This window comes from Mixia osmundae (assembly GCF_000708205.1).
Source record: "Mixia osmundae IAM 14324 unplaced genomic scaffold scaffold_15, whole genome shotgun sequence".
Lineage (NCBI taxonomy): Eukaryota > Fungi > Basidiomycota > Mixiomycetes > Mixiales > Mixiaceae > Mixia > Mixia osmundae.
Genome location: NW_014575549.1, coordinates 18308 through 37219, shown reverse-complemented (window position 1 = coordinate 37219; position 18912 = coordinate 18308). Strand labels below are relative to the sequence as shown.

The 18912-nt window shown below is 55.9% G+C and overlaps 11 protein-coding genes across 11 annotated transcripts; 6 read left to right on the top strand and 5 right to left on the bottom strand.

The window, feature by feature from the left end:
- Positions 1–1690, top strand: L969DRAFT_90974 (uncharacterized protein). Its single transcript, XM_014709407.1, has 5 exons — positions 1–233; positions 281–376; positions 430–447; positions 495–999; positions 1048–1690. The coding sequence occupies exons 1-5, from the start codon at positions 42–44 to the stop codon at positions 1236–1238; spliced, it is 1002 nt and encodes a 333-aa protein (XP_014564893.1). The 5' UTR covers positions 1–41; the 3' UTR covers positions 1239–1690.
- On the top strand, positions 1373–2415 carry L969DRAFT_55270 (uncharacterized protein; the record flags this gene model as incomplete). Its single annotated transcript, XM_014709406.1, has 3 exons — positions 1373–1486; positions 2167–2271; positions 2326–2415. The coding sequence occupies 3 exons, from the start codon at positions 1373–1375 to the stop codon at positions 2413–2415; spliced, it is 309 nt and encodes a 102-aa protein (XP_014564892.1).
- Positions 2416–2442: 27 nt separating this feature from the next.
- On the top strand, positions 2443–6396 carry L969DRAFT_55287 (uncharacterized protein; the record flags this gene model as incomplete). The annotated part of the gene is made up of 4 exons (XM_014709405.1): positions 2443–4188; positions 4241–5198; positions 5247–5629; positions 5677–6396. 4 exons carry the CDS (start codon positions 2443–2445, stop codon positions 6394–6396), a joined length of 3807 nt encoding a protein of 1268 aa, XP_014564891.1.
- A 167-nt stretch (positions 6397–6563) lies between these two features.
- Positions 6564–7592, bottom strand: L969DRAFT_97331 (uncharacterized protein; the record flags this gene model as incomplete). Its single annotated transcript, XM_014709404.1, has 1 exon — positions 6564–7592. One exon carries the CDS (start codon positions 7590–7592, stop codon positions 6564–6566), a length of 1029 nt encoding a protein of 342 aa, XP_014564890.1.
- Positions 7593–7745: 153 nt separating this feature from the next.
- Positions 7746–8682, top strand: L969DRAFT_80155 (uncharacterized protein; the record flags this gene model as incomplete). Its single annotated transcript, XM_014709403.1, has 2 exons — positions 7746–7782; positions 7922–8682. The coding sequence occupies 2 exons, from the start codon at positions 7746–7748 to the stop codon at positions 8680–8682; spliced, it is 798 nt and encodes a 265-aa protein (XP_014564889.1).
- Positions 8683–8714: 32 nt separating this feature from the next.
- Positions 8715–12537, bottom strand: L969DRAFT_269472 (glycosyltransferase family 2 protein). Its single transcript, XM_014709402.1, has 11 exons — positions 11494–12537; positions 11364–11437; positions 11266–11316; positions 10634–11220; positions 10106–10580; positions 9894–10054; positions 9634–9838; positions 9202–9583; positions 9026–9149; positions 8823–8972; positions 8715–8774 (listed from the first exon to the last, which is right to left on the bottom strand). Exons 1-11 carry the CDS (start codon positions 12314–12316, stop codon positions 8747–8749), a joined length of 3060 nt encoding a protein of 1019 aa, XP_014564888.1. The 5' UTR covers positions 12317–12537; the 3' UTR covers positions 8715–8746.
- On the bottom strand, positions 12515–13189 carry L969DRAFT_97328 (uncharacterized protein; the record flags this gene model as incomplete). The annotated part of the gene is made up of 3 exons (XM_014709401.1): positions 12515–12589; positions 12648–12796; positions 12853–13189. 3 exons carry the CDS (start codon positions 13187–13189, stop codon positions 12515–12517), a joined length of 561 nt encoding a protein of 186 aa, XP_014564887.1.
- Positions 13190–13412: 223 nt separating this feature from the next.
- L969DRAFT_55174 (uncharacterized protein) lies at positions 13413–14003 on the top strand (the record flags this gene model as incomplete). The annotated part of the gene is made up of 1 exon (XM_014709400.1): positions 13413–14003. One exon carries the CDS (start codon positions 13413–13415, stop codon positions 14001–14003), a length of 591 nt encoding a protein of 196 aa, XP_014564886.1.
- Positions 14004–14028: 25 nt separating this feature from the next.
- Positions 14029–14945, bottom strand: L969DRAFT_613025 (uncharacterized protein; the record flags this gene model as incomplete). The annotated part of the gene is made up of 4 exons (XM_014709399.1): positions 14029–14331; positions 14382–14472; positions 14521–14728; positions 14779–14945. The coding sequence occupies 4 exons, from the start codon at positions 14943–14945 to the stop codon at positions 14054–14056; spliced, it is 744 nt and encodes a 247-aa protein (XP_014564885.1). The 3' UTR covers positions 14029–14053.
- Positions 14946–15164: 219 nt separating this feature from the next.
- Positions 15165–16146, top strand: L969DRAFT_80145 (uncharacterized protein). Its single transcript, XM_014709398.1, has 2 exons — positions 15165–15225; positions 15282–16146. The coding sequence occupies exons 1-2, from the start codon at positions 15170–15172 to the stop codon at positions 16045–16047; spliced, it is 822 nt and encodes a 273-aa protein (XP_014564884.1). The 5' UTR covers positions 15165–15169; the 3' UTR covers positions 16048–16146.
- An 83-nt stretch (positions 16147–16229) lies between these two features.
- On the bottom strand, positions 16230–18466 carry L969DRAFT_55107 (uncharacterized protein; the record flags this gene model as incomplete). Its single annotated transcript, XM_014709397.1, has 5 exons — positions 16230–16930; positions 16985–17726; positions 17779–17913; positions 17962–18273; positions 18326–18466. The coding sequence occupies 5 exons, from the start codon at positions 18464–18466 to the stop codon at positions 16230–16232; spliced, it is 2031 nt and encodes a 676-aa protein (XP_014564883.1).
- Positions 18467–18912: the final 446 nt, after the last annotated feature.

Here is an 18912-nt window from a genome sequence, read left to right as displayed (position 1 = left end):
CTTGACTTTGAGATTTTCCTTGCATCGACTTCGCATCCACCATGGCAGGCTCAGCGATGCGTGGAGATATCAAGACGCTCGACCACGACAGCGGCTCGGACCCACGAAAGGAGATGGAATCGTCCGACGAGCCCATCACGGCGTACGATCCACATGCCTTCATCCAGGCATTCAAGCAATCAGGAGCCGGACTCGACGCCGACATGCCCACGCAAGCAGAACATACTAAGATAGTGCGCGATTCGGGTGGTATTAGATCATGAGCTCATGTGCGATGCAGGAAGTATGGCACGATGGCAAACCAAGTCTGGAGGAATATAAAGGCTCGGAGCAACTGAAGAACAAGAAGGTCATCGTCACCGGTGGTGATAGCGGCGTATGTGTTCCTTGCGAGTATTTCGAAACCATCCGAGCTGATCAGAAGTGCAGATCGGACGATCAGTCGCCGTATGTTGCGATCATAGAGGCCCGCCTTATACTGAATCCGAGAGCAGATCTTTATGGCGCGTGAAGGCGCAGACGTGACGATAGTCTACTTGCCGGAAGAAGAAAAGGATGCCGTCACAACGGAGGAGCTGATCAAGGCCGCCGGTCAAAAGTGCCTGCGTTTGCCCGGCGACTTGACCCAGCTCGACTTTGTAGAGTCTGTGATCGAGAAGCACATGAAAGAGTACGGAGCCTTGGACGTGCTAGTCAACAACGCATCACAACAGATACAGTGCAAGGATATCAAGGACATTGATCCCGCGAATGTCGAGTCGACGCTCAAGACAAATGTCTGGTCCATGATCGTTCTCACCAAGTTTGCCCTCAAGCACATGAAGCGCGGTGCCAGTATAGTCAACTCGTCGTCCGTCACAGCCTACAAGGGCAGCGGAGGCATGCTCGACTATGCTTCCACAAAGGGAGCCATCATCTCTTTCACAAAGTCCCTGGCATTGCAGCTCTTGCCCCAAGGCATCACCGTCAATGCAGTCGCACCCGGCCCAGTACTCACTCGTAAGTTCCTCGGAGCTGTCTGCGCAGCGCTGACGCTCGAATCTGTAGCATTGCAACCCGCGAGTCGCGAAGCAGACCAAATGAAAGGCTGGGGCATAGGTGACGGGGCCATCGGCGTGCGCGGAAGAGTCGCTCAGCCGGCAGAACTTGGCGCAGCATACATCTGGTGCACGGGAAAACAGGGCAGCTTCATGACCGGTCAAGCCATTCACGTCAACGGTGGACAATATTTCGCTTGAGCTCCCGCTCTCGCCACATATCAATCGACCATCACATGACGCAAACGCACACGCAAACGATATGAAGACGTCGCACGAAATGCATTACATCTCTATGCACGGAGACTAATGTGAGATAGCTTCTGACGCTCGGCATGCCTTGGGAAAGGAGAGGCAGCAGAGTTCTAACTGAATCTCTTCCATCTTCGCTGACCTTGAATCACCTCGTCGAGAGTAAAGATGCTCTTGCGAGGTACTGTCTATATAAGGTGCGACCTCAGTCGATAAGTCGTGATAGAGTGTGCTGAACCTCGGTTACGAATTTTTTTTTCATGAACGGTCTGGACAGGTAGACGGTGCCCAGTTGCATGGCAGTAGCGTATGATAGCTTTGCGGACTAGATCGACTCACATGCATCTCGGCCATCGAGCACCTGGGGCAGAGCTGAAGGTCACTGAAGTGTGGCAGGGCGGCTGCAGAATGTTTTGAATTGCAGAGTACAAATGATCCCCACGCGTGGCTGTCTCGATCGCTCTTGGGCTGCGGCTAGCAGCGCTCTAAATTTCGCCGAGCGTCTGTCTCGGGCAGCAGGAGCGAGTTCTAAAAGATTGGAGATCCCTTGCCTGGCTGGCAGCTGCTTCTTGCTTCGTCTTCGATCGCTCGGCTGCTAATTCTCGAGTGGTACCGTGTGCTCTTGCGGTCTCTGCATCTCGCCTATACGACCCGGAAGGATGCTTGCTGTCGACGCTGGCGTCTTTTGACTTAGCCGAGAGTCAATCTGACCAGTGTCGCCCTATACAGGCAATCTCCTACACATTGCTGGGCACATAAGTCAGCCTTTGTCTGTAGCATCCTCAGCCATCAAGGAACAGGAGTATCTTAGCGCTATAGCTGTGCCTACCAGCTTAACGATCAGAGCCAACGCTGAGCTCTGTCCATTCTCGATAAGACTCTGAACTCGGCTCTGCATACGGCCAACGTCTTGTGCATCACCTATCATCGAGCTCGTGCCAGTCTGCGTCACGCCACACGAAAGCGCAGGCCCTTTGTATCGGTCAGCCACTGTCAGTGCGCCTGCACCCAGCTGAGCTAAAGCCAAAGCAATCAGGATAGCACGTTCGGGCCTTTCGACCTGCATAGCGAGGGAATAGACGACTTGCATAGCGAGGCAAAGACGGGCTGGCAAGACGAACGTTGATGGATCCATGCTGAAGCGCGACCCGATATGTCTACTGCTCAGCCGCCCGCCACGCCGCCGGTCACTCTCGAGCAAGCCGCCAATGGACTCCTCACAGGACTGGCGCAGCCACAATCTACAGGATCGACATCTGCCGCAGCTCACTTGGATCAGATCCTGAAGCACTCAGATATCGAGCTTGACTGTCCAACCAATCTGCTACCGCCAACCCTGCAGACAGCATATGCAGACCTGTCTGCTAGTTCCTCTTCCTCAGAGACAGCACATGCCAGTACTACCAGCGGCACGGCCAACAGTTCCAGGCCTAGCTCTCGTACTTATGGCCATACTTTCACCTTTGGCAGCTCATTTAATAAACCCACTTTTGGCAGCTTCTTCGGGCAACCCTCGACTCTGGCCTATGCCCCTGCCGACAGCCCCGGTCCAAGAGCTTGGGAGAGGTCGAATCCTCAGAACTATTCGCTGACCGCGCTTGCGCCCACTCACTCGCCCGCGCCGTCCAATGCATCACCACAAACAACGCATCATACCACAAAGTTTGGCCCTCATATCAACGGCTCTGGCTTCTCCTTCGCTTCGTGGTCAGCACAGACGAGTCCTGCTGCTTCCACGCCGGGAAGTGAGGCATCGAGCGTATCTTCGACTGTCGCGACGAGCTATGGCAACGCCAGCATGAGCAATGGCTCTTCCGCTCCGCGCAGGCGCATGGTGTGGCCACCCCATGACCCCAATCTCGACCTGCACGGTACGCTCATTGCGCACTCGGGTCTCACTGATCGGATGAATGCCACGACGACCACGACGACCTGTCAACCCTTCTTCGATGAAGCAAGCCGCCACGGCAACATATTCACCCCTCTAGAAGACCTGCCTGTCAGACGACCTAGTCTGACTGATCACGGTCGCATTGCGAGTGCGCCGGTCAGCATTCCCACCGTTTCCGCGTCACCTGTGACGTATTTGCACGAGAGCGCGAAGAGCACAGAGAAATTAGATCATGAGCGATCAGCTAGTCATCCCTCGCTCCCCAGTCAACAGGAGCAGGAGCAACTCGTATCGCTCGTATCAGGCGCATTGACCAATGGCACACCAGGCCAGCAAAACCATGAGCGAGCACACAGCTCGCAGTCTGCACACTTGTCAAGCGGTATACAAGGTCGCACCAGAAGCTATTCGCGATCGAGTCAAAAGAGGCCGCCCGATGCGACATCGCTCCCTCAAGCCGGCCATGCCAGCCGTCCTGGCAGCCGGCCGGTCACCCCGCCCTCGCGTGCCTATAATAACTTCTACCATGCTCAAGGAAGCCGCACAAACGGGATGCATCAGTCTCAAGATGACTCTGATCACCTCGATACCTCGAGCTACTTCGATGCCGCGCATTCTGATAGAGAATTTGCAAGCGCGCGCTCGTCGCCTCAGTTGCTTCGGCACCTCGCACGTTATTCAGCTCTCCAATCGCCAGCTATCACAACGCAGCTTTCGTCCGGCTCGGATAGGTCACGCTCCAATCGAATTGGCCACGGTGACGCCGGCAGTGCGGATGACGGCGATCCTGCCATTCAGCTCATGCGCGATCTGGAATCGGCCGTCGAGCATCTGCATCAACAGCTCTCGCGCTTCTCCGATGTCATTCGTTATCGAGGCAAGATGGATCCATCAGATTTCGACGATACTTGGTCGGTCTTCCACTCGACCGCCAACCTACTGCGAGATCGACTTGAGCAGACTATAGTCTCTAGCGAACAACGCGTCGATCTTAGCAGACCGCTCAAAGTACGTCAAGACCCTCTTATTGCTGGGTTTGAATGCTCATGCGAGTTAGCAGGACGTGCCCGGTGGTCCAATGCGCAATCTTCGGCGAGTACAGTCTATGCTCCCAATTCCGTCCACCTCGCCGCTTGCCGCGGCGAATCATGCTCCTGTCTCGCCGGTAGTAGCACCGGCTGCATCTCGTAGCCTGCAGCTGGCAGTCTCAGAGGCGGCATCAGAGGCACGACCTGTGCCAGCTCGAACGGAGAGCACTTTGTCCCGTATAGATGAAACGGCTCGAGCAAGTCCGGACGGGATGAATGCGCAGGCGCAGCGATCACCGATTGCAGCGGATTTGATAGTCACGCAGCAAGCAATAGACCACGCCCAAGCGCAAATGCTCCTGCAGATCGGTTCAAGACCAGACGAATCGCACACGCTGGCCATCAACCCCCAGCTTTACGCTCATGCGCCTCTATTGCCACTGGAGCAGCGCGCTTTGGCAATGGCTAGTGCTCAAGCAGTTCAGTCCGTGACTACGAGCCCGGCGATTTCGGAAGATGTCGCTCGCGCTCGGAGTGAAAGTCAACAAGCAAGCAACGGACCAACTATGGCTCAGCTACAGGCCGAACATCAGCTTTCGAACCAGGTGCTGGCCGTCCAACACCGTGCGCTTCGCACGGGGTTACCGCGCATCAACACGACCCCAGAGTCTATGCAGGTGCCGATCTCTCGAGACGGACGCGGGCTATCTCAAGATCCGAGCGATCACGATTCTGAGCACCTCTTACCGCCTGGCACGCTCACCGCCGGCAATTCTAGACGGCCAAGCAGTGCCAGTACAGCTCGTCAAACCCCTCCGCCGGCTGTCGTTCGAATGGAAAGCGTGCGCGTCGAAAGAGAGCGTGGAGAAACCATCGAATGGGACCTGTCGACCGCACTTGCAAAGGAGCACCCGAATCCGATAAGCGACGAGCTGAAGCGCAAGTTGGACGCAATTTTTGAGCACTGGTTGCAGGGCATTTGTGATGATTGTACGTGACGCACGCATATCTAGCTGACCTTACTTACACGAACCACAGTGGACGCGAAGGACGAGAAGGGCGACAATATTCATCAGCCGCTGATGCTGAAGAAGCTTCAAAAGATCGACGAATCTGGTGACTATCGCCCTTTCAAGTTCCGCATTCAGGCTTTCACCTCGTCATTTTCGCGAGCCGTGTATGACGCTGGCTTATCGGAGGCAGACTGCCCGATGAAGACGATCAAAGTCTATTTGTGGGCGCAGCCATTCATCGCACGCTTCAACGAGGAAGGCAAGAAGTGCAAGTCAAGAGGCAATCACATCTGGACAGTCGATGCGAAGAAGATGCCCCAAGGTGGATGGCAATTCCGTGCACACGAGCGACATATCGTAATACCGAGCCAGAAGACTTTGCGAAGTGGCGACGAATGGTCGTGGGAGGTGCGCAGGTTCTTGTCACAGTAAGCGACTGCTGATTCGTTCGACAGCCCCGCATCTGGGATCAACAGAATGCACCGCTCGGGGCAGACTGGTCGGCAAGCATATTACCCAGCTGGGTACGCATCGTAGCTCGCGAAGACAGCTCGGCAGTGGTCGACTTCAAAGGCGTTGTGCCATCCGAATCGGGCAGGCAAGAGTTCCTACTTCGTGCCTCATTCGAAGAAGCCGGACAAACGTATTCGTTTGAGCGTGCTTTCGCCCTCGACGTGGCTGTAGAAGAAGATACATCCAAGTCTGGCTCAAACTCTGCATCCGACACGCCGGACAGCAAGTACGATCCTTCGATGCCGTTCGAGAACGGCGTCGGAAGGCTCTCTCGTGCGCCCTCGCTGGCCATGGATCTGGGCGAGAAGACACCTTTGCCAACATCGGTCTCGCTGCCAGACCCCACCTTGCCCACGTTTGCGCCCGCGCCGGATCTCCTTTCTATGGACATGGCAGCCGTTCGAGACCAGATGATCGAAGAGAGCATGCAGGCGCAGATGAACGCGCAAGCTGCTTCACTTGCGCTGTATGAAGACGGCGGTCCTTTATACCTCGCTAGCGAGCCGAGCACAATGACCGCGCTCGACACGCTCAGCAGTCAGCTTTTCGCTGGTAACACGCCCGGCGACCAGTTTGCGACCTTGATGGCCTCGCAATTCGATCTGCCTCCCGACATGCAGCAGGAGCCAAATGCAGCGCCTGCAACCTCGCAGCTGCAATAGCATCATCTTTCGCATATAGTACGTTCTCGACACCTTGCACGAGACGACTTTTAGATATCCCAGCTAGACTCGAGACTGTCTAAGCTTAGTGTACATTTTGTATCGAAACAACAGAAGCTTCGGATTTCATTATGCTACCTGCTCCCAATGAGTGGCTGTATGTATCATCAATCGTCGTCGTCAAAAGGTGATTTGGTATATTCGAGTGACTCTTCGTCGTCATCTCGAGTCTTGACCTTTCTGTTGTCGTCAACCAAGCTGATTCGCTGCTGCGGAACCAGTCCGAGCCTTCCGTAGTCTGTCTTGCTGCCAGTAGGCTCGCTCCCAGGCTGCGTCAACGTTGGGGTTGGTGCGGAGCTTGATGTGGCACCGGTCCCAATCGCGCTGTTCGTGGCTACTGGCTTCGGCTTCGCGCTGTCTGGTCGCGCTGCAGCTGGACTGGGCCGCGCTTGCGTCTGAGTCTGGGCCTGTGTCTGCGCGGACGCAGCTCTCTTGGCTTCGAGCTCCTCTAAGCCTGTCTCGACGCGTGTTTTGATCTTGCTGAACCAAGTACCGGCAATGCGCTTGCCAGACTCAGCTGCAGTCGATAGCTTTGCCATGACCTGCTCGAGCTCGTCCTTGCCCTCGCCGATCTGCGCAGGTTGCTCCTGGCCAGGCTCACTCGAGGCGGCGGATTGGGCTGTCGTGTTACGTGATCGTGACTGTCTTGGCTGATAAGCAAGATGAGTGTACGCTGGCCCTTGTGACTGCTGCTGCCTTGCTTGGGCCGCGTGACGCCCATGCTCCTCGTCCTGCAGCCGCCGTGCATATGCCTCGTCTGACTCTGCGGCAGGATGTGAAGCATCTGTCGAGTCTGAGAGCGCGAGGACAGCAGCGTTGACATCGTTGCCGTGCATGACGAGCAGGTCTCTCAACAAATCCTTGTCCAAGTCTGGAAACACTTCTGCGAGTTCCTTCAGCTCCTTTGAGTCTTGCGTGGGTAGTGGGACCACTTCGTGGGCCTCGACGGCGGTTGTCGGGGCTGCTGTAGCTGCAGGAGGCGCTGCTACACTGCTAGTCGGGCTTGCCGCAAGAATCGATACGCTGGGCGTCGTAGGCGACGTCCTCGCTGGTTCTGGCGCAAATGGAGCTGCTACATCATCGACATCAGCTATGTGCGTGGGCTCTGCGAGCTTTGCTGCGTCTTCGTCGGCCATAGCTCGACCGATACCGTCGACGTGCTTGGCGGCGAGCTGACGCGTTGGCTCTCTCGAGATCTCGCAGTCGGCACACAGACCGCCGTAAGCCGCACGGCCTGCGCCAGAGACGATGCCCCATCTCGATTCACCATCTGCAAGCACACTCACAGCATGACAACGCTCTCGGAAACTCATATAGTCGTCGGACGTTCGTCGAGTACCCTCATCCCTCTTCTTGCCCTTAAAAGCTTCGATAGCTTGCAGCTGGCCTGCCTCGATACTCTTCTCTAGGTCATCTCGTCCGTACGTACCTCGTTGCTGACTTGACAACGTGTCTGAAGCGCCAGAGCAGGTCATGTTCAAGCTCAGCTCGATTCTCCTAGTCTCAATGGCAGTCGCGACAATTGCTGCTCATCCACACACTCATCGATCTAGACGGCATCACAGGCGCGCCTTCACCGGTGGCTCAACCGTCGTCATCAATGCAAGCAACGGCCAGCTGCAGGCACTGCCCAATGCACTCACAAGCGACAGCGGAGTGGATGGTCTATCCGGCACTAACTCGCTCCTGTCTGGTCAGAATCTCAAGCAGAACGTCGTCCTTGTCGATTCGCAAGGTAATGCAGTGCAAGCGCAATCTGGCTCTACAACCGGAACAACCCAGACGCTCGATTCGGCAGGCGATCTCATTCAGACTGACGCAAGTGGCAATGTCCTCTCGCTGACGCCTGCTTCCTCGCTGGCCTCTGCTGGCCTGACACCCGTTCTCGTCACAATGGACGCCAACAACAACATCCTGCAAATCATCTCGAACCCTGCAGCGAGCAACAGCACTTCCGGGCTACTCGCCACCTCGCTCGGCAATGGCGTCTCCTCCCTCGTCGGTACAGGCTCGAGCCTGTCCCAGGAAGAGTCTGCGCTCGCTCAACAAGAAGGCGCGACCTCGCAAAGTGACACTATCCAATCGATAGTAGCGAATCTGCAGACCTCTGCGAGCGTTACGAGCACGACCGCAACCGCCACTTCTGCCGCGACCGCCACACCCACAGCGACAAGCACCAGTGTCAGTGAGATTGGTGATCTTGTGCCAGTCACTACTTCCTCATAGCGGTACTCTGTGGATTCAATGCATGTCATTTCATTACATACATTCGCAGATTTGCTTTGGGCGGTTAATTGCGTCGGCAGCACTTGCCCAAGCTGAAAAAGGTTATCAGCATCTGTTGAGCGAACGTGTACGAGACGAACTTGTGACTTAGAAAGTACGCTAGGCAACCCATGAACTTGATGAACGCAAAGCCGAATGTCGCCCATAGAATGATGTTGAAGTAGAATCCCTGCCGCGAGTGCATATTCTTTTGCGAGTCAATCGTGTGCGTATCGACGCCCGCGACATTCCTGTTCGTAGCCTGTAGTCAGTGATCTGCGCCCTTCAGCAGACGTGTACGCACATCACAGCAAAGACGAGACCGCCATTAGCGAGCAGCCAGACGCTGACGAAACGAGTACGGAAAGTGCGGTTGGAATCGTCAATGCTGAGTCCCTTGGGCTCTTCGACAGGCTTATAGGGCGCCACTGCGATACTAGATCAGCACATGAGGCACACAGGATTGCGTAGCAGACTGACGAGTACGAGAGACAGTCTCCTTGAAGGCGAGTTCAATATCTTCAGGCAGCTTCTGAATATCTTCGACCACGCCATCGCTCCCTTTCTCCTTCTTTGACGATACCGAAGGTAGGGCGTCTGCCTTATCGGAGCCCTTCGTACCCCATGACACATCGTGCAAGTTGCAGAATGCATAAACGTTGAGAATGTTGACGAAACTGGGCGCAAGGGCGAGATACTGAGGAAAGCTGTGAAGCATATGCCAGGGATCGCCGTAGAGAAGTGACGAGAAGAGATAGACGCCGTAAGTCGACACGAGCGCGGCCACGAGGACGTTATTGCTGCCAGTGAGCAGCTCGCCAACCTTCTCCCCGATCGTACTCGCACCATTCCATTGAATGCCCTGCGAGCACGTGAGACTTGGCAAAGTTTCCAAAAGCTAGCATAGCTGACAGTGAAAGCTTTGATCGTGAGCCAGACGGCGCAGACGAGCAGGTAGTACCCCAGAAGCGCAAAGATCCAGAACATGAGCACATAAGTACCCGCCTCGCCCTTTGGTCGATTGCCGAGCGCGATGATAAACGATAGCGCAAGTGTGCCGGCCCAGATCCAGAGACAGGCTTCGTTGACCCAGAGCGTGATTCCTCGCGTGCCGAAGCTGCAAGTGACGCATCGCATGAGCTCTCGTAGACTCACAGAAAGCGAGGACTTGCAGGTAGACCGGATGCTGAGCATCTAAAGCCGGCAAAAGCTGAATGATGAGCGAGAAAGTGAGCCACATGTTGGCGAGTGCAAAGAAGGAAAAGATGGTCGAGAAAATGTTGAAAAGCGCCTGAATGTGGAAGAAGAGCATACGGAGCGGATTGTGCCGAGTCTGCAAGACATCCTCAGCACTTCTTCACTATGTCTCCAAGTCCTGGCCTACTTGGTAAAGTCTGAAAAAGTGCACCATGGCGTAGATGGAAGCAGCAAAGGAGCCGTTCAGCCAGCGACGACGTTGGCTGATAAGCTCGGCTGCAGATTCGGGCACATCCGTCTCGCCTTTCGACGGCTTGACATACTTAAGCTTCCAACTCGCGCCTGCTTTCGCCACCAGCTCGAAACACAGAATGCGATCCTCTGCCAAGAACATGTTTTTCTTGAAGATACCCATGCCGTGTAGACCTTTCTTGCCAAGCCGGTCGGCCAGCGAATGATCGCCGTGGAAGTATTGCTCGAGTGGACGGCCTTGCAGAGCGCAATAGCGGTAAGCAGAGAAGGCGCCTGGCAAGACAGACACATAGCCGAATGACGACTCGAGGGGCTTGTCGAGGATGTTGGACATCTTGTACTCGAGATTCTGAGCAGCCACGAGAGGATTGATGAGCTTCTTGCCGCCTTGAAGCATCGCATGGATTTCGCTATGACACGCCGTACTTTAGCAATGACCCGTCACGAGAGCGAAGGAACTGACCCGCAAGCGCCGCCTAGATGACGATCGTTGTAGAAAGCCTCCCAGAGGTAGTAGAGCGATTTTGTGCCAGGCTTTGTGCCAGCATCGATGAGGATGCAAACCTCGGGCGCAAGTTGGCGCCCGAAACCATTAAAGAGCCAGCGATGCGAATTGATCTTCTTTGCGTTCTTCTGTTTGATGCAGACGATCATCTGAGCAGGGACCAAATTGGCCTCTGATCCTTGACCCTCTGTATTCTGAGCAGGGGTGACGAGACTGAATTTACCACTGGCAGTCGAACAGACCGAAAGCTGAGTGGTGTACTCAAAGATGTGAGCGACAGTCTCTTTTCCATCGATGTCCTTCTTCATGATGTTATCTTGGAAAGCGCCAATCGTCTGGAGAATGTCGAGAGCGCCTTTATCGGCAGGATCAAGACCGTCAAAAATGAGGCAGATGACGATGCGCTGCCAGCCAGGACGACCTTCCTCTGCAGTCCGACGCCAGAACCGAGCGTTTGAGCGCACGATGTCGCGAACATTGAGCATGACACCGTGAAGGGTCCGCGAGAGCAGTGCGCGGTCCTCATTGTACGAAGTGATGGCAATCTGCGCTTACGTCAGCCAGTCAGGAAAGGGCAGAGACAGACATACAAGGAGCTCAGTATCTCTGCCGGCTTCCCGCGCACGCAGCGTCCAACCATTCTGCGAAATGATCAATGATGCAGCCTTCAAGCGCAAATCGCGCGCACCTGAGGCGTAAAGTCATCAGGATCGCATGTCGCAGCTGTGTAGCGCATGTGGCTGAACTCATTCTTGCGCGAGCCTGCCTCGTCCCGCGTGTTAGTATGCAAGCTGGCAGGACGTCTCGAGACGACTGACCATCGAGATATTGGCTTTCGACGGCATTGAGAACAGCCCGCGGAACTTCATAGTCTGCAATGAAGTTTCCGCCTACGAGCTTGAGACGACGAGTGAGGCCGCGCTTGGGGGCGCCTGCACGCTTCTGCCATTCGCGTTGTTCGAGAATCTGCTGCTTTGTCGGGCCTGCACCGGGAGGTAGGCTGAGGAGCGACAGTCTGAACGCGTCGTTGGATGCCGAGGCACCGAGAGCCGACAGTGGTTCGTCCTTGAGCGATACGCCAGCGTAGCGCTCTGTTGTCTTGGGCGGGTAGGCCAGCTGATCGAAAGATGAAGAGGGAGAGTCCGAGCCATGACGCATGTGGGAGTAGCCCTGACCGGGCGGGAAGCTGGACTGGGTCAGGTACTGGGACTCTTCATCCTCGTCCTCGTCTTGATGAGCCCTCAAAGCTGCAGGCAGTTGTGCGAGGCTGTCCTCTTCGTCATCGTCGCGGTGATCGACCAAACGGCGGTGAGTGTGATCGTGCTCGATGTCGTGAAGCATTGCACCGATCGAGCCGCCGCTCTGGGACTGGACGAGCGTCTCGCTGGAACCCAACGAAGTGAGCGAGGTATGAAGGTTTTCCGGAAAAGCAACGGGACCGAGCTCGAGTGCTGCCGTTGAGAGGTCGCCTTGGGGTGCGTAGCGAGACTCGAACGGGTCTCTCGTGTTGTCTCGATCGCTCGTGTGCGAGCCGGGCGATATCGCTTCTGAGCTCTGAGGCGTTGGCAGTCGATGGTAAGCCTCTGCGCCCGCACTGCGCAAGGGCGACTGCACAGCTTTCGGAGGACGTGGAGACGGCATCGCGCGGTGTCACGATGAAACACGTTTCTCCTGAGCTCCTGAGGGCCAGGTTGGCAGTGAAGAGAGCGTCTTGCTGTCCAGGCGTGTCTTTGAAAGCTGATCTGCGCCGCGCGAGAGCAGCGCAGCGGGCTGTGAGGCTGATGGGCACGCTTGCAGTTGAGAGACGCGCCGAGGAATGCACGGCGTCGGAGGTCAGACTCAGCCTTGCAGGAGCCACGTGGGCTTGTACTGCGGGTCATACATGACCGAGCTCACATTGAATGTCTCGATGCACTGCTCTCGCTGACCTGTCAGTGACATGTACACGTGCTCCGTCTGACAAATAACGTGCCTCGAGATCGTGAGCTCTGCCTTCGCGCGCTGCGCCGAAGAAGCGCGAGAATTCATCATAGGCGCTCGTCAGGCTGATGCCTTGCACTCTCCTCAGGATCGCGCAGAGCAAGCCTACCCTTGACTTTCCCTTGTTGCAATGCACCAACACTGTTTGTGCGCGTCGTATGATTACCAGTGCGCGATAGAGCCGGGCAAGGACTGACGAGGCAAGTTGCGCGTGTCGAGACAGAACGAAACAGCTTCGGCCATCATAGCTTCATCTATCTCGCCCCAGGGCTCTTTGATCTGCTCCATACGGAAATGCATAATTTTGAGGCCTCGGGCGGTTGCCCAATTGGAAGTATCGGAGCGATAGGTCTCATCAGCCAGATACATGATGGAGCGCAAGCCGAGCGTGTCGAGGAACTCGAAGTTCTGTCTGTTTGGGTGGCCAGAACGAAAGACGCCGGCGACGACGAGTCCAAAGTTGAGCGGAGGCACGAGACTGGGGAGTGTCTTGCTTGTTCGCATCCTCACCTCGTCTTCTTCCGAGACTGTCATCGCTGTGAGTATCTAAGTCCACCAAAAGTGCGTGTCAGGCGTTCAACGGCCGAGTCTTCATAGACTACTCGAACGTGTAAAATGTTTCGGCCTCGGCCGTTTCGGCGGTCAGCAACAACTTGACAGTCCACCACTTACAGGGGGGCCAGTGACAATCTGGCTGCGACTGCAGCACAGCTACAGCCCTGGGCGACGGTAAGCTCGCCACGTACGGCTCCGCGACATGGCGAGCGTCAAGATAGCCTCTCTAGCCATCCGCACGCTAGCAAAGCCCATCTCGGCCAAGCTCAAGTCACAAGCACAAGAACATCCTCGCTTTCGAGCCGTATGCATCGATATCGCCCAGTTCATGCACCGCACCGAGTTCAAAATGCGTACCAACCTCCTCGGGGAGCCCGTCACCAAGATCCGACCGCTGAACGATGCAAAGGCTATCTCACAAGGCGCCAACTTCCTATCAGAGTCCTTCCTCTTCAGCGTTGCCCTGGCTTTGATCGTGGGCGAGAATGTGAGAGGTCGCGTCAAGACGGCGAGGCGGAAGGACGAAGTAGACGACAAACTGGACGCGATACACGAAGAGATGCGCACGCTCAAGGAAGCGATAGAGAAACAGCAAGCACGCTTGGCAGAAGCGCTGGATGAAGAAAAGGCGCGTGTACTCGACTTTGGTCAGGTGCTGGAGACGATTGTCGACTCTGGCGTTCGTGGCGAGTGGCTAGAACGCATCATAGCTGGCGACGGACCTACACGGTCTGCTCTCGAGCGATTGCGCAACGAGACCAAGCCGATGACGAAGTCGGAGAACGAGAGCTGACGACAACGACAACACTCGTTTGTGGTACAACAACAGCCATGAGATGTCTGCTAGGTGAAATAGCGGTCGCCCGCGTCTGACAATTCCTCTTCAGTATTGGTGAGATTGAACGAAAGAAGCGACTCACCACCGATGCCGGGCACGATGTACGACTTTTCGTCGAGCCCGCGGTCGATCCAGCCCGTAATGACGCGAGCTTTGGGAAAGGCCTCGCAGACTTTCCGCAGACCTTCGGGCGACGAGAGCATGTTGAGGAAGAGGATCCTCTCTTCTGCTACTTTGTACTCGAGCAGCGTCTCGATGGCCTTGATTGCAGATCCACCCGTCGCTGTGTAACAGTCCATGAGCGCCTGCCTCGCCGGGTCAGAATAGACTTACCCAGCATGGGGTCGAGCAAGAGCACGTAGCGCTCTGAGATATCTTCTGGTAGCTTTGCATAGAAGAGCTTGGGTAGCGCCGTCTCCTCGTCCTACGTTCGAGCTCAGCACGGTTCACACGCGCGACCGAGTCGACGAACCCGTTGTATCAAGATCTTGCCAATCCGCACTGATCTTGCGCATTCACGCAAGCCTTGCTCCATCGCTTCACCTGCGCGCATGATGGACACGCCACAAATGGCGCCTTGGAAGCCGACACCATTGTAAGTCTGACCGGTCGGCGTGGTGACTTGCTTTTCGATTACAGGCAGGTGATTGAGTCCCTCTTCGACGAGCAGACGGAAAATCCTGCGCGCACCGGTCAGCTTGAGTGCTGCGCAGCCCGCGACGCAAGGCGCCTGTCACAGTAGAAGATAAAGTCGCCTCGGCTCGTCCTTTGGTCTCGCACGATAGTGAGCAATGCATCGAGCTGGGTCGTTTGCGCCAGACGAAATGCATTTTTCGGTAGATCTGGCCCAGCTTCTGAAGCCTGTATCGATGTGCCTACTCGCTCTTGAGCTGCCATCGAGCGTCGAACGAGGTCAACGTCACTGCAGCTTCGGCTGCAGCTTGCCAGGTCATCGCGTCAAAAGTATTCATCTCGATGACGCAATGACGTGTCACAAAAATGGCGCGCGCGTGGCGATGCTGCTTGAACATTGAAATATCGAAGTCGTCCTCCTGCGTTCCCAGCAAGGTCACCGACAAGACACAGCATCCCACAAGCCTTCTATCACCACCTTCAGCATCATGGCAGGCAAGCGCGGCGCGTGTGCGTCTATCGGAATCTTCTTTGCACTGGCCAGGTACGGCGTATCCAACACAGAAACCGTTGCGCAGTGTCTGAACGCCGGCTGTGCAGTGTCCTCCTCATTATCTTTGCAGAGATTGGCCAAGTACGGTATGGCACAGTCTATCGACATATCCGCTTCGTCACGCTCGACACGACCGGCCTAGGCGCAGGACTCCAAGCTGCTGGCGTCACAGACATCACCGGATTGTATTCTACGTCGAACGTGAGAACAGCAGACAACCAAGGCCTGCACAGATACTACCAGTGGGGCTTCTGGAATTACTGCTCCGACGATGCCGGCGAGGGCGCACGGCCAGTCTATTGTCAGTCAAGCACAGCAGGGAACAAGCTGCTGCCGCTCACGACACTCCTTTCGGATGCACCCGCCTCGCTGACCAATGACATCACGACCGTCTTGCCAACAGGCACCCGTCTCACCGACGAAGGCTACCTCGGCACAACCAGCAGAGTCGCCTTTTACTTCCTCTTGATCGGCGCCATCTTCTCTGGCCTGTCACTCTTCACTGGCTTCCTCGCTCACCGCTTCGCCTTCTTGCTAGGCGCGATCTTCGCCATCGTCGCTTTCATCTGCTTGCTCGTCGGCAGTGCAATCTACACCGCCATCGTCGTCGTTCTGCGCTCGGCCATCGATAATCGGTCTGTCAACGGCATCGCGCTCGGCCTTCACTTTGGATTCGGCAACGCACTCTGGCTGTCCTGGGCCGCCACTGCTGCTTCGCTTTGCGCGATCATTCCATACATATTCGCATGCTGCTTCGGCGGTCGCCATTACGAGACGAGCGAAAAGGGTAAGCTCGGGCCTCCTCCCATCTGAACACAAGCTAATGGGTCAAGTGACAGACTATTACTGATCTTCCTCGCTAGCCGTCGATACCCCTTTTGCATTTCACTATGTATCCTGTGTTGCACCCACTGCCTATGTAAGATTGCATATCCTCTGCATCTATTCGTGAACGTCGAAAGTACAACAATCGCTCGTCAAGGCGTCAAAGAGCTTCACTTTGACCTGCTCAGAGCGAAGACGCCGATGATGGTGATGCCTAGGAAGCCAATCGCAGCAGGCAAGATCATGTCCTTTGGCATACCAAAGACGAGCTCGTCCGAGTCTGGCTGTCGTCGACGCCTTGCTTTGCGTGCGACCTGACTCGAGTTCTCTCCCTCGTCATCTGCTTCGTCAGATTCCACGATGGACTTGCTGATCTTCTTCGGAGGTGCAGGCGCAGCAGCTTCGAGTGATATGCCTCGCTTCTTGAGCTGCTCGTCCCATGCCTTGCCCCCACGTAGATGGAGCACAACGCGGTCTTTAGAAGATTTGCGTGCTGTCGAAACTGCATCTTTAACATCCCGATCGCTAGTCATGAGCACCATATCCCCATCATCGTCGTGGTAGGAGATTGCAAACTCTGAAGGATCGAGATGGACGCCATCGTCGGCCTCTGTGAAGAAGGGATCCGATGCGAGCTTGCCCGCGACGATGTCCCGGATGAGCTCGTGCTGATCGTATCGTGCTTGGAAGCGATGGGTCGTGCCGCCTGGTGCAACAAATTTGAACAGGTACGTGCCGTCATCCACCGCTGGGCCGGGCACGGCGAGACCACCGATCGAAGAAGCGTGATGATTGGCACCACGGCCGACTTCCGATGTATCGTCATCTTGCAGCATCGAGGCAGAATCGTTGGGATGCAGCTCAGACGCAGCTGTGCGCAACGTTCACATAAGCTGACGTGCCCAAAATGCGAGCGCAAGCCTACCTTGCGGGTCTGAGAAGACAGACTCGTTATCATCTTGTACTGAGCCAGCACCAAAGGAATTGAAGAATCGTGCCCATTGGGGTCCATCCGTTCCATCGCCTCCGCTGCCGCCGTCTTCCGCGCCGATCGAATTGACTTGCTCGAGCGTAGCATATGTCAACTTCAGCACATCGACACAGCCTACAAGCGCGCCTGCGTCATCGAGCACGGGTAGATTGAGATAGTGACCATCGTGCATCTTGCGTAGCGCTTCTTGAATACTCAGCGAGGGTGAAGCCGTGTCCGGATGGGGCGTCATGACACGTACTACAGAGCACGTCTTGGCATCCAGTCCGGCAGCAATGACGCGCAGGACAACGTCTTTGGACGTGAAGATGCCCGCCAGCTTGCCCGTAGATCCGTCGCCTTCAAGCACGCAGACAGCAGTCGTTCTGTTCTCGCGCATGATCTTAGCGGCATCGCGCACAGTCGTCTTGACGCCGATGGTAGCAGCACGAGTACGAACATCAAGGATGGAGCCAATATCGGGAAATGACATCTTGTCACGCAACGCCTCGACGTACGCCATGAGGCCAGATGCCTGCTGCGCGCCCTGTGGTCCCCATTCTGACTGGACACCTTCCAGTGCAGTGTAGAGCTTCTGCGAAGAGCCATAGGCGCGTTCGAGCTTCTCGAGGGATTCGTGAAAGACCTTTGTAATGTCGAGCAGTCCCACCACATCGCCCTCTTCATTACAGACGGGCTATTTGACCGCATCAGCCGCTGCCTGCTCGCGTGTGAGAAGACTAAGCTACCAGATGACGGAAGCCACGAGTGACCATGGTCTGTAGCGCATCTGTTGCTGAGGTGGTGTCGCGAGTGACCATCGGGTTCTTCGTCATGATGGCTGACACGGGTGTATGACGCGGATCCAGGCCGTCGCCGATGACCTGCCCGGACACGATCAGCTGCATCAGGTGTAGTGGCTATTGAAGTACCCTGAATGCCAGGTCCTTCGCTGTAAAGATGCCAGAAAGGTGCTCCTCCTCATCGACGACGAGAACGCAATCCGTGCGCTTGGCGGCGCAAAGTTGCGAGGCATCCACGACGCTCATGGTCGATGGAACAGTCAGAGCAGGCAATGGTCGCAGTGCAGAGACTGTGCCTGCCGCACGACGCGAAGAACCTGCCTGTCCGCCCCGACGACGATTGCCATTCGTCTGCGATGGCTGAGGGATGTTGGACGATCCCGCTCTACGATTGGACGGACGTTTACGCGCTAGCTCCGTCTCGATCTTCTTCCTGATAGCCTGCGCATATCACTTTTGAGTCAGACGCTTTTCGCACGTACATACGACGGACCTCATCGCGTTTGGATTGACGCGAGCGCACGTTATTGCTGGCAGCTGGAGACGACTCGCCGACTTCATAGCCTTGGTTCGATATGCCAGAGACCATTGAGCCAGCCGTACGCGAAGGCGCTGGCGAGTTGCGTGCACTCATCGCGAGTGCTTCACTGAACTTCACGCCGTCGCGACGACGGCGAGCGCGCGTGAGAGCGTGAGAGATTCATCCAGCTTCATCAGCTCTGAATCCGCTGTCTCATCTGCTGAGAATCAGGCTATCTACGCATCAGATTCGTTGAGTCTCATCTGCATATGCCGACATTGCCCCAAGTCTAGCAAGTCTCATTGGAATAGAGCAACGCGTGCAGCATTCGTGCTTTGTTCCATGGCATCTCGCCCACTGTGGCACCAGCATGCAATCATGCACATGCCGCCGTCTCTGCCACAATTTCATCAGGCAATGCTATGCAGAATCTGAGGGCGACTTCGACCAAATCGAGTCTTTGTTCGCGTCCTCTTGTACGGGCGCGTCTCTCGTAAACGCTATAGGCAGATGCTGTGAGAGACGCCCACGTCTGCAGGCTGTATTACAGGGTCTCGCGG

What these genes read in the sequence shown, in the direction of transcription:
- L969DRAFT_90974 (XM_014709407.1), top strand. Translation starts at nt 42, where the DNA reads ATGGCAGGCTCAGCGATGCGTGGAGATATCAAGACGCTCGACCACGAC. An exon ending in AAGCAGAACATACTAAGATA is followed by an intron (nt 234 to 280) that starts GTGCGCGATTCG and finishes TGTGCGATGCAG; the next exon opens with GAAGTATGGCACGATGGCAA. An exon ending in ACCCGGCCCAGTACTCACTC is followed by an intron (nt 1,000 to 1,047) that starts GTAAGTTCCTCG and finishes TCGAATCTGTAG; the next exon opens with CATTGCAACCCGCGAGTCGC.
- L969DRAFT_269472 (XM_014709402.1), bottom strand. Translation starts at nt 12,316, where the DNA reads ATGCCGTCTCCACGTCCTCCGAAAGCTGTGCAGTCGCCCTTGCGCAGT. An exon ending in ACTTTTTCAGACTTTACCAA is followed by an intron (nt 10,055 to 10,105) that starts GTAGGCCAGGAC and finishes GATGTCTTGCAG; the next exon opens with ACTCGGCACAATCCGCTCCG. An exon ending in GGAGACTGTCTCTCGTACTC is followed by an intron (nt 9,150 to 9,201) that starts GTCAGTCTGCTA and finishes CTAGTATCGCAG; the next exon opens with TGGCGCCCTATAAGCCTGTC.
- L969DRAFT_80145 (XM_014709398.1), top strand. Translation starts at nt 15,170, where the DNA reads ATGGCAGGCAAGCGCGGCGCGTGTGCGTCTATCGGAATCTTCTTTGCA. An exon ending in ATCTTCTTTGCACTGGCCAG is followed by an intron (nt 15,226 to 15,281) that starts GTACGGCGTATC and finishes CCGGCTGTGCAG; the next exon opens with TGTCCTCCTCATTATCTTTG.